The sequence below is a fragment of the Coregonus clupeaformis genome, chromosome 37 (assembly GCF_020615455.1).
Source record: "Coregonus clupeaformis isolate EN_2021a chromosome 37, ASM2061545v1, whole genome shotgun sequence".
NCBI lineage: Eukaryota > Metazoa > Chordata > Actinopteri > Salmoniformes > Salmonidae > Coregonus > Coregonus clupeaformis.
In genome coordinates, this window is record NC_059228.1 from 26,378,388 (window position 1) to 26,390,638 (window position 12,251).

The 12,251-nt window shown below is 46.1% G+C and overlaps 1 protein-coding gene across 3 annotated transcripts in view; it reads left to right on the top strand.

The window, feature by feature from the left end:
• The window catches only part of LOC121553741 (regulating synaptic membrane exocytosis protein 1), a 61,634-nt gene that overhangs the window by 16,520 nt on the left and 32,863 nt on the right, over positions 1-12,251 (top strand). For all 3 annotated transcript variants that reach the window (XM_041867094.2, XM_041867095.2, XM_041867093.2), the window contains exons 5-6: positions 7,582-7,829; positions 8,820-9,529. In XM_041867094.2, coding sequence (XP_041723028.1) covers positions 7,582-7,829; positions 8,820-9,529 — 958 coding nt within the window. The remainder of the gene's footprint in view (positions 1-7,581; positions 7,830-8,819; positions 9,530-12,251) is intronic.

The following is a 12,251-nucleotide window of genomic DNA, read 5'->3' on the forward strand; positions in this document are numbered from 1 at the left end:
AAAGGTGGAACCACCTCCAGTGTCGACCAACAGTACTCCACTAACGCTCACTAGACCACAGGGTGTAATATTACTTACCATTAGGTATTACTCCTTTTACACCATACAGCACTTTTACTGTTATGTCGAGTTTAAAACCTTACATACCCTTGGCCCCGTTCCCTCAGTGGAGCTGCCAAACCATCACTTTGTTGGTATTTGGCTCCGTGGTGCTTTGGGCTTCCAACAGTGCTTTAGAATAGTGTAGACACTAGTATCCACCAACCCCCCTACAGCACAGTACAACAGCACTAACTCTAATGAGGCTTTGGCAGTACAAGCTGTAACTGAGTAGCATGTGTAAGCTCTGTGTATGACCTGTGTAGCCCTACGTATCGACTACGTAGCCTGGAGTATAGGTTGTGGGGACCCTGCATATAGTTTGTATAACCCCAATGTCTAACCTATACTGCCCTCTGTATCTGTTTGAAGCCCCAGATAGGGTTTGAAAAAAGAGAAAGCTCCTGCGTTGGGACTAGGTTTCCCCTATGTATGGCCTATGTAGTCACTGTTTATAGCTTGCGTAGTCTATACATTTTGTGGCTAATGATAAGCAGTGGCCATTATCTATAGCAAGGGTCCCCAATTACATTCAGCCGTGGGACGATTTTTCCTTGAGTGGATTGTCGGTTGGCCGGAACTTAGTTCTACCTAATTCCTGGTGATTTTACAGTGTTTTATGTCCAACAATGAAAAGTATTCTACAGTGATGGCGTATGTCTTGGTGAAATCTGTGTTTGTGCGTAAGCCAAGTGTTTCTCACAGAAAGCGTTTTTGAAGTCTGATTTCTCTCCTAAGAGCATATGCGCTCTCTCCCCTCCCCTCTCTTTCTCTTTCCTTCTCATTGTAACATCCAAGGCTATGTTTTTACAATGTAGTCATCAGTGTTTGAGACTGTCTCAGGGTAGCGTTCAGTGTGTATACCCAGTGTCTCTCCCTGCAGCAGTTTGGTAGTGGCTGAGATACAGAAACACACAGCAATGTGTCATCTCCCCTGAATGCAACAGCACCTCATGATTACTATTGATTTCAGTCTCTAGTCTCGCTCCGCTCCGCCATTCATTCACTTCATTGAAATGTCTCATTGACTGGGACCTGAGACAGAGCTATCTCTCTGTCTCCTCCTGTTGTTTCTCACATATAGATACAAGCCATACATACAATATCACATTTGATGAAGCCTATATTTAGCATATTATATCAAATGAACCTTAAGGAACCAGTATATATCGGATCAATCGAAATTAACCCAAATTTGATCGATTAAATAAACAGATTGGCTGCAAAAGACTACTCATAGTTTCCCACAAGTGGGTAAGGTTAGGATTTGGGTAATGCGGATCCTAGATCTGTCCAGGAGCCCCTCCTTCACTGTGGCCAGTACCAGGTGAGACTGAACCAACACACTGCAGCATAGAGACATCTAGTGGAGACAGGCAGAAGTACAGTATACTTACTGTCCTCTATAGCATTACAGTAGTACTTTCAAGTTTTATTAGTCGAATGTACAGGATAAACATGGTAGACACCATCCAACGAAATGCTTACTTGCAGGTTCTTTCTCGACAATGCAACAACAATAAATAATAGAAGATAAGAATACAAAAAGTAAATGTCAGCATAAGCATAATACAGGAAGAACCCATTTATAATCCAATATTTACACATGTATCAGGGAAGGGGGGATTGGGGAGCAAGTGTTTAAATTGTGCAGTACTAACAATAGTAAATAAGAGTCTGTTAGTAGCAGTTGTGATGTGTGTGTAGCGTGTGTGTGTAGTGTGTGTGTGTGAGTGAGGGCACAATGAAACATAAACACACTCCCAGTGCGAGTGAGACACACACATACATTCATAGATCATCCTATCACGCAGCTTAATTCACATGAAAGCCTGTATTGGGAGGGGAGGCCGGGCTATCGACCAACTGATCAATTGTCAGAGGGAAACCTATGTCTGGCCCAACACACGCACACACACACACACACACACACACACACACACACACACACACACACACACACACACACACACACACACACACACACACACACACACACACACACACACACACACACACACACACACACACACACACACACACATAGACACACACACACACACACACACACACACACAGAGGTAGGCTTTTGCAACATCAGCAGGGACCCAAAGTAAATTATTTACACTATTGATCCGGTGTTTAACAGTCGATATGGTCCATGTGTTTGACTCTGTGTGTGTGTGTGTGTGTTTGTTTGTGTTTCTGCGTGGATGCGTCTGTGTGTGATGGAATTGGGGTGTTTGTTTACCATATATACTGTCACTTACTGTGTGCATATGTGTGTGTGTAACTGAGGGGGGTGTCTGGGTGTGCTTATATACAGACCCAATGGACACTAATCTCCTTTGTGGCACTCTTTCATCCTTACCTAGGATTTATAGCCCGCTGAATTATGGGTTGTGTATTGCTTGTTGCCGCCTCCATATGTCAAGTTGTCATTGTGAACGTGCCCTTGTCAGACCGCCCCCTTGCCCCTGGAGGGAAACCCCATCCATCTCACCTGTGAGGACATGCTGACAGCAGTGACTCAATACTCATGGTCATCGCCTGTCCCCTTCACACTAGTCAATGGAGACAAGATCACAGCCCATCACATTATAGCACAGCACATCATATAGATGGTGCAGGGGCCAGCTGGGTAGGCTAGAGCAGGGTTTCTCAATTCAGGCCGTGCACATTTTTGTTCTAACCCAGCACTAACACACCTGATTCAACTATTTGAGGGCATAGCGAGTAGTTGATAAATCAGGTGCATCCCTGTTCCCCACGGCCCCACCCAGAGGCTCTGATGCCAGAGTGATCACTCATTGATTGGATGTTCATTAGCCAAATGATGTAGCTGGTAATTCATGTGATAATGAGCTAGTCTGATAGATACCACTGATCCCTCCTGGGGAGTGGTCTGACACCCTTGTAGGAGAAACCCAGTCATTCACCAGTCAGCCTTCCACTTTTGACCTTCCTCTCAACCCCTATGAATCCAGTTATCCAGTGGCTTTAGTTTTCTATCCCTACTCTCCCCTTCTGGAAACGAGCCAGTATAAAGGCTAGGCTCTTTCACTACTCTTAGAAAGACTTTTAGCGCGATATACTTGGAAAGAAAATAACTCACATGTTGACGCCACATGATCATTCAAAACCTTTACTATCACAAATGCCAAACAATAAACACAACACAGGTTCCTTTGGCTCTTCCATTTCTTCTTGTATCTAGATGTTGTGGCTATGTATGTTACTAGGGAAAGAGCATTCTCTTTCATAATGTACTCTACTGTGGTAAAGTATTTAGTGACCTTTCTCAGCTATACCTGAAGACAGAGAATGGGAATTCCCTCAGTGGAATGTAACAACATGCAGTAACTATGGTTACAGAGTGTGTTAGTCTCTCCAGGAACCAGTAGCAATACAATAGAATATCTGAGATTTAAGCAATTTTTCATTGTTTTTCTACACTCACTCGCACACGCACACGCACACACACACACACACACACACACACACACACACACACACACACACACACACACACACACACACACACACACACACACACACACACACACACACACACACACACACACACACACACACACACACAACATTACACTCATTACATTACACTCAGAAGTTCCAAAAGAATAAAGACATTTCAAATGTCATATGTATATATACAGTGTTGTAACAATGTGCAAATAGTTAAAGTACAAATGGGAAAATAAATAAACAGAAATATGGATTGTATTTACAATGGTGTTTGTTCTTCACTGGCCCTTTTCTTCTGGAAACAGGTCACAAATCTTGCTGCTGTGATAGCACACTGTGGTTTCTCACCCAGTAGATAAGGGAGTTGATCAAAATTGGGTTTGTTTTCGAATTCTTTGTGGATCTCTGAATCTGAGGGAAATATGTGTCTCTAATATGGTCATACATTTGGCCGGAGGTTAGGAAGTGCAGCTCAGTTTCCACCTCATTTTGTGGGTAGTGGGCACATAGCCTGTCTTCTCTTGAGAGCCAGGTCTGCCTACGGCTCGCTGAGTCTGTACATAGTCAAAGCTTTCCTTAAGTTTGGGTCAGTCACAGTGGTCAGGTATTCTGCCACTGTGTACTCTCTGCTTAGGGCCAAATAGCATTCTAGTTTGCTCTGTTTTTTTGTTAATTCATTCCGATGTGTCAAGTAATTCTCTTTTTGTTTTCTCATTTGGTAGGGTCTAATTGTGTTGTTGTTGCTCTCTCTCTCTCTCTCTCTCTCTCTCCCTCTCTCTCTCTCTCTCTCTCTCTCTCTCTCTCTCTCTCTCTCTCTCTCTCTCTCTCTCTCTCTCTCTCTCTCTCTGTCTCTCTCTCTGTCTCTCTTTCTCTCTGTCTCTCTGTCTCTCTAGTCTCTGGGGTTTCTTCTGTTCATGTGATATGTTGCTGTTGGGAGTGAGAGTGTGTGTAAAGGCTTTGTGTTTGCTGCAATCTGCCCGACTATGACTCCATCTAGCCGACTGGCTGCCTCCTATCAGAGGGTGATATAATGCCAGGATTACTCCTGGATTATCTGTGGCTTCCATGGAAAAACAGCAGTTCTTAGGGTCCTGCACTGCCTCTTAAATGTTGTCCATTTGTTATGGTGTCAACTGGACCTTGATGAGTGATTCTGCACTGTGTGAGGCAAAATGGTACATGAACGTTTTCAATGTTGGCCAAAAGTTTGTTGTCAGCGGTGACCTCAGAACATATTTTGTTGGGCTTTTTTTGTTTGACTCTCTCTCTCTGTCTCTGTCTCTGTCTCTCTCTCTCTCTCTCTCTCTCTCTCTCTCTCTCTCTCTCTCTCTCTCTCTCTCTCTCTCTCTCTCTCTCTCTCTCTCTCTCTCTCTCTCTCTCTCTCTCTCTCTCTCTCTCTCTCTCTGTCTCTCTCTCTCTCTGTCTCTCTCTCTCTGTCTCTTCTCTCTCTCTCTCTCTCTCTCTCTCTCTCTCTCTCTCTCTCTCTCTCTCTCTCTCTCTCTCTCTCTCTCTCTCTCTCTCTCTCTCTCTCTCTCTCTCTCTCTCTCTCACACACACACACACACACACATACACACACACACACAGGATTATAGAATGCCTTTCTAATCCTATACTGCAAGGGTTCACCCACATCTGACTGTTGTGGATTGTGAGTCTGATTTGGTGTAGATCCCTGTGTGAGTGAGTGAGTGTGTGTTTATGTATGTGTATGTGTGTGTGTGTGTGTGTGTGTGTGTGTGTGTGTCTCAGTAGTAGCAAAACATGTATGTGAGGTGTCAGATGTTAAACGTCACATGCTGTGTCAGACTGGGGTTTGGAATCAAGAACACTTTTTTTGGTATTGGAGCGGTTGTTTATACTAACAGAAGCTGGAAAAAGAAAAGGGAGTGATGGAAATAGAGAGAGAGAGAGAGAGAGAGAGAGAGAGAGAGAGAGAGAGAGAGAGAGAGAGAGAGAGAGAGAGAGAGAGAGAGAGAGAGAGAGAGAGAGAGAGAGAGAGAGAGAGAGAGAGAGAGAGAGAGAGAGAGAGAGAGAGAGAGAGAGAGAGAGAGAGAGAGAGAGAGAGAGAGAGAGAGAGAGAGAGAGAGAGACGGAGAGAGAGACGTAGAGAGAGAGAAATGTTTTGTCATACCCTAGGTATACGGTCTGATATACCACGGTTGTCATCCAATCAGCATTCAGGGCTCGAACCACCCAGTTTAAAATGCACTATAGACGATACTAAGCACTATAAAAACATTATACACAGGTGTCTTATGGAAAGTGTCACCCACATTAACATAGACTTTCAACTGGGAACGATCAGTGCTACTATAGCTGACTAGTAAAGTTGGCTGTTGTGTGATAAACTAGGACAGCAGAAGTGGAGGTGGCGGGAGGCATATGCGACTGTGCGTTCATGGAGAGTTGCCCTGTCAGGGATTGTGTGTGTGTTCTGGCACTATGTTGCAGCAGCAGCAGGCAGGGCGGGAGATCTATGCTTGGTGCTGGCACAGATCTGCTGCTTGGGTCTGGCAGGGATCGGCTGCTTAGGTCTGGCGGCAGGAATTGCTGGGCTGGTGGATATCTTCAGCAAAGCACTGCGTGTGTGTGTACACATGCCTGCCTTTTCTCTGATGGTACTGGGTGGATGGTGGGATAAATATAGCTGCGTTGGTGTGTGGCTGTTTTCTCCTCAGCTTTTGTGGCTTTAATCAAAAGCAATCTGGAGGAGGAGAGAGGGGGAGAGAGTGAGAGAGAGGGGGGAAGAGAGGAGGAGAGAGAGGGAAAACATGGAACATGCCAAGGTGTTTTATCTTAGTTCTCTTTAAGGAGCCATCAGGGAGTCTTATGGAATCATGAGAACCCTGGTGGCCAGAGTAGAGCCCCCCTCTGTCTGTTTCTAAGCCATAGTTTGTGTGTGATGCTGAACTTCACAGTTGGTCTGTCACTATTCAAATTGGCTCAGTGCTTATCATAATTGCTTGTGATAATAATAGTTACTCACTATACACAACACAATGTTGTTCTCATGTGATATTCAATACAATATGTACCACGTAAGTTGGTAACCAGCTAATGATAAAGCAACTTGGGCTTTAAGTAATAATATCCATGTAGATTATCTTGATTTTAACAAATGTATCAATTTCCTCCAGGTGATGTGGCAGGGTAATAACTGTGTTACTCTTCCTCCAGGTGATGTGGCAGGGTAATAACTGTGTTACTCTTCCTCCAGGTGATGTGGCAGGGTAATAACTGTGTTACTCTTCCTCCAGGTGATGTGGCAGGGTAATAACTGTGTTACTCTTCCTCCAGGTGATGTGGCAGGGTAATAACTGTGTTACTCTTCCTCCAGGTGATGTGGCAGGGTAATAACTGTGTTACTCTTCCTCCAGGTGATGTGGCAGGGTAATAACTGTGTTACTCTTCCTCCAGGTGCTGTGGCTGGGTAATAACTGTGTTATTCTTCCTCCAGGTGCTGTGGCTGGGTAATAACTGTGTTACTCTTCCTCCAGGTGATGTGGCAGGGTAATAACTGTGTTACTCTTCCTCCAGGTGATGTGGCAGGGTAATAACTGTGTTACTCTTCCTCCAGGTGATGTGGCAGGGTAATAACTGTGTTACTCTTCCTCCAGGTGATGTGGCAGGGTAATAACTGTGTTACTCTTCCTCCAGGTGATGTGGCAGGGTAATAACTGTGTTACTCTTCCTCCAGGTGCTGTGGCTGGGTAATAACTGTGTTATAACCTCTTCCTCCAGGTGATGTGGCAGGGTAATAACTGTGTTACTCTTCCTCCAGGTGATGTGGCAGGGTAATAACTGTGTTACTCTTCCTCCAGGTGCTGTGGCTGGGTAATAACTGTGTTACTCTTCCTCCAGGTGCTGTGGCTGGGTAATAACAGTATAATACCCATATAATAAATCTATGTATCTGTGTTCCTCCAGGTGCTGTGGCTGGGTAATAACAGTATAATACCCATATAATAAATCTATGTATCTGTGTTCCTCCAGGTGATGTGGGTGTGTAATAACTGCCGTAAGCAGCAGGAGATCCTTACTAAGCCAGGGGAGTGGTTCTCAGGTCCAGGGAAGCCAGGTCTAGGCTCAGGCATCAGTGACCCGGCCATGTGTGGCCAGAACCCCGGTGACAAGAAGCTCCGTTCCCACTCCCAAGTCCCCCTGGGGCCCCTCGACCCCAATCACCCCGGTGACCCAGGACTGGCACCCGGAATGGACCCCCGCTCACGTATCGAGCCGCCGTAAGCCCTGGCCACGAACACACAAATGGTTAACCTGTGAACCTCTACCCTGCACCTTAGAGACTGCTGCCCTATGTACATAGTCATTGAACACTGGTCACTTTAATAATGTTTACATACTGTTTTACCCACTTCATATGTACACTGAGAATACAAAACATTAAGAACAACTGCTCTTTCCATAACATAGACTAACCAGATGAATCCAGGTGAAAGCTATGTTCCCTTATTGATGTCACTTGTTAAATCCACTTCAATCAGTGTAGATGAAGGGGAGGAGACCGGTTAAAGAAGGATTTTTAATCCTTGAGACAATCGAGACATGGATTGTGTATGTGTGCCATTCAGAGGGTGAATGGGCAAGACAAAATATTTAAGTGCCTTTGAACGGGGTATGGTAGTAGGTGCCAGGCGCACCGGTTTGTGTCAAGAACTGCAACGCTGCTGGGTTTTTCACACTCAACAGTTTCCCGTGTGTATCAAGAATGGTCCACCACCCAAAGGACATGCAGCGAACTTGACACAACTGTGGGAAGCATTGGAGTCTACATGCCAGCATCCCGATGAATTGAGGCTGTTCTGAAGGGGGGGGGGGTTCTTATACTCAGTGTATATACTGTATTCTAGTCAAGGCTCATCTTATATAACTACTGCTGTACACACCTTTTCTATTTACATACTGTCCGTAATGTCTATACACACCATCATATACATATAGATTTATATTCCAGACTCTGACATTGCTCGTTCTGATATTCCTTTCTTTTCATTTTTGGGATTTGTGTGTGTTAGGAATTCTGCACTGTTGGAGCTAGACACATAAGCATTTCACTGCACCTGCAATAACATCTGCAAAATGTGTATACTCGACCAATACAGTTTTATTTTATTTTATTTGAACCTACTTAAACCTTACTCTAAACTGACATACACCTCATTCGTTCCTCTCTCTCTCTCTCTCTCTCTCTCTCTCTCTCCTTCACCGACCAGGAGAAAGCCGGGCGATCAGAACGTTAAAGGTCGAGGTGAGCGTCGGCCGGGTCATCCCAGACTTTACACCCAGGTGTCAGTGGACCGGGACCAGTGGGAGCGGGAGCGGAGAGATGGCCGGCGGCTGAGTAAGGGCCGCTCTCTGGAACACGACCCTGTGGGAGCGGGGGTCCCCCGATGGACAGAAGAGGGCTACCACATAGACCCCAACGCCCCCCGACATTTAGCCCAGCCCCAGCCAGGGGAGCCACTGAGGGGCAGGCACCCTCTACAGCCCCAGGGGCGAGGCAGGGGGGTTGGGATGGTGATTGGGTTTGAGAGTGTTGAGGGCATTGGGGGCCAGCCCGAGGCTATGCTGGGCCAGAGGACGGTGGTGGGGGGCATTAGGGGGCAACAGGACCTCGGCCCTCCACAGCTCCAGCCCCCAGAACTCAGGGAGCCCCCTGGGACAGGCCCGGGCCCCGGACCCTGTCAGGACCCTCTCCTGCGCCGGTCCAAACGGGAGAAGGCTGAGAGGATGCTGCGTAACGATTCGCTCAGCTCGGACCAGTCAGAGTCTTTGCGGCCGCCCCCACCACGGCCCTACAAGTCAAAACGTGGCGGTGCCGGGAAGAGACAGACATCAGTCAGCAGCTCAGAGGAAGAGGGAGGGACCACGCCGGAGTACAGCAGCTGTGAGGATGCCGAGATCGAGAGTGTCAGCGAGAGAGGTGAGAGAGATAAGAGATGTGAGAGAGGATCCAGGGTCTAAGTTTCCCATAGACACAGATCTAGGTTCAGCTTACCCTCACCAAATCTTAACCATAACCATGAAGGGACACAATGAAACACTGACTTCAGATCAGCTACTAGGGCCAGCTTCCTCCCACACTGTGAAAGAGCTTACCAATGCTGTATGCATCCCACACTGCAATGAAAGAGGTCATTTGATTTGATTCGATTTGAGTGTGTGGTAAGAGTTTGCACTCTCTTGTTTAGAAGACATGGTGAGCACAATTTAAAACACAGTGCTCTCTCATTGTGTGAGAAAGTGTGTGTGTGTGTGTGTGTGTGTGTGTGTGTGTGTGTGTGCTCACCGCCCTTTTAACACACGTTGGAGGTGATTGTAAACAGTAGTGACTAGTGAGAGCTGCTCAGTCTCTCAGTCTGCTTTCTTGATTGTAACAATCCAAACTCGAGGTCGCGTTCTACTTTATTACAGGTAAGTAGTCATAGGCTGTTCTTATGATATTATTCGATGAAAGATAGTGGTATTTGACAAATTGACTCTAAATGTGGAAGCATGTTCTTGTAGTCTATATAATAATGTATAGTGTATATATATATATATATATATATATATATATGTTCAGTTAAATTATTCCATGGATATGTTTTGGCTGTTGAGTGTGTGCGTGTGTGACTGCATTGCGTGTGTGCGTGCGCTTGTGTGCGTGCACTTTTGTGTGTATGATATTCTGGCCGTGGCTTGGCCTGAGGGTTTCAGGATAGGTTGACCCTGCCCTGACCACATGTGACCCTGACTGACAGAGCTAGGACACAGACTGCAGCCCTGGAGCCATTGGAACAAACACTAGGCTCAACGCTTCTGTAACATCGTCTCAGTTATGTGACTACTAATTCTAACCATCTACTAGCTCTTTACTTCAGGTCATACCTTGTCATATCTATTTACTTTAGTTTTAACCATGCCCCTGTACCTAGCCATGTCCTAGATAATTACCTTAGCATGTCCTACAGTTCTAACTAAAGGACCAGACAGTCAGACTCTGTTATCCTGTATGTTTAGGGTACACTGAGAGTACAAAACATTAAGAACACCTGCTCTTTCCATGACATAGACTGACCAGGTGAATCCAGGTGAAAGCTATGATCCCTTATTGATGTCACTTGTTAAAACCACTTCAATCAGTGTAGATGAACGGGAGGAGACAGGTTAAAGAAGGATTTTTAAGCCTGAGTCATGGATTGTGTATGTGTGCCATTCAGAGGGTGAATGGGCAAGTGCCTTTGAACAAGTATGGTAGTAGGAGGTGGCAGGCACACCGGTTTGTGTCAAGAACTGCAATGCTGCTAGGTTTTTCATGCTCCACAGTTTCCTGTGTGTATCAAGAATGGTCCACCACCCAAAGGAAATCCAGCCAACTTGACACAACTGTGGGAAGCATTAGAGTCAACATGGGCCAGCATCCCTGTGGAATGCTTTCGACACCTTGTAGAGTTTATGCCCCGACGAATTGAGGCTATTCTGAGGGCGAAAGGGGGGATGGTCCTCAATATTAGGAAGGTGTTCTTAATGTTTTGTACACTCAGTGTAGATACATCACATTTTCTAGCAGAAGAAGGTAGATACACTACATGACCAAAAGTATGTGGAAACCTGCTCGTCGAACATCTCATTCCAAAATCATGGGCATTAATATAGAGTTAGACCCCCCTTTGCAGCTATAACAGCCACCACTCTTCTGGGAAGGGTTTCCACTAGATGTTGGAACATTGCTGCGGGGACTTGCTTCCATTCAGACACAAGAGCATTAGTGAGGTCGGGCACTGATGTTGGGCGATTAGGCCTGGCTCGCAGTTGGTGTTCCAATTCATCCCAAAGGTGTTCAATGGGTTTGAGGTCAGGGCTCTGTGCAGGCTAGTCAAGTTCTTCCACACCGATATCGACAAACCATTTCTGTATGGAACTCGCATTGTGCACGGGGGCATTGTCATGCTGAAACAGGAAAGGGTCTTCCCCTAACTGTTGCCACAAAGTCGGAAGCACAGAATCGTCTAGAATGTCATTGTATGCTGTAGCGTTAAGATTTCCCTTCACTGGAACTAAGGGTTCTAGCCCGAACCATGAAAACAGCCCCAGACCATTATTCCTCCTCCACCAAACTTCACAGTTGGCACTATGCATTCGGGCAGGTAGCGTTCTCCTGGAATCCACCAAACCCAGATTCGTCCATCGGACTGCCAGATTCATCACTCCAGAGAATGTGTTTCCACTGCTCCAGATTCCAATGGTGGCAAGCTTTACACCACTCCAGCTGACTCTTGGCATTGCGCATGGTGATCTTAGGCTTGTGTGCGGCTGCTCGGCCATGGAAACCCATTTCATGAAGCTCCCGACGTCCAGTTCTTGTGCTGACGTTGCTTCCAGAGGCAGTTTGGAACTTGGTAGTGAGTGTTGCAACCGAGGACAGATGATTTTTACCCGCTACGCACTTCAGCACTCAGGCGTACTGTTCTGTGAGCTTGTGTGGCCTACCACTTGGCGGCTGAGCCATTGTTGCTCCTAGACGTTTCCACTTCACAATAACAACACTTACAGTTGACCGGGGCAGCTCTAGCAGTGCAAAAATTTGACGAAGTGACTTGTTGGAAAGGTGGCATCCTATGACGGTGCCACGTTGAAAGTCACTGAGCTCTTCAGTAAGGCCA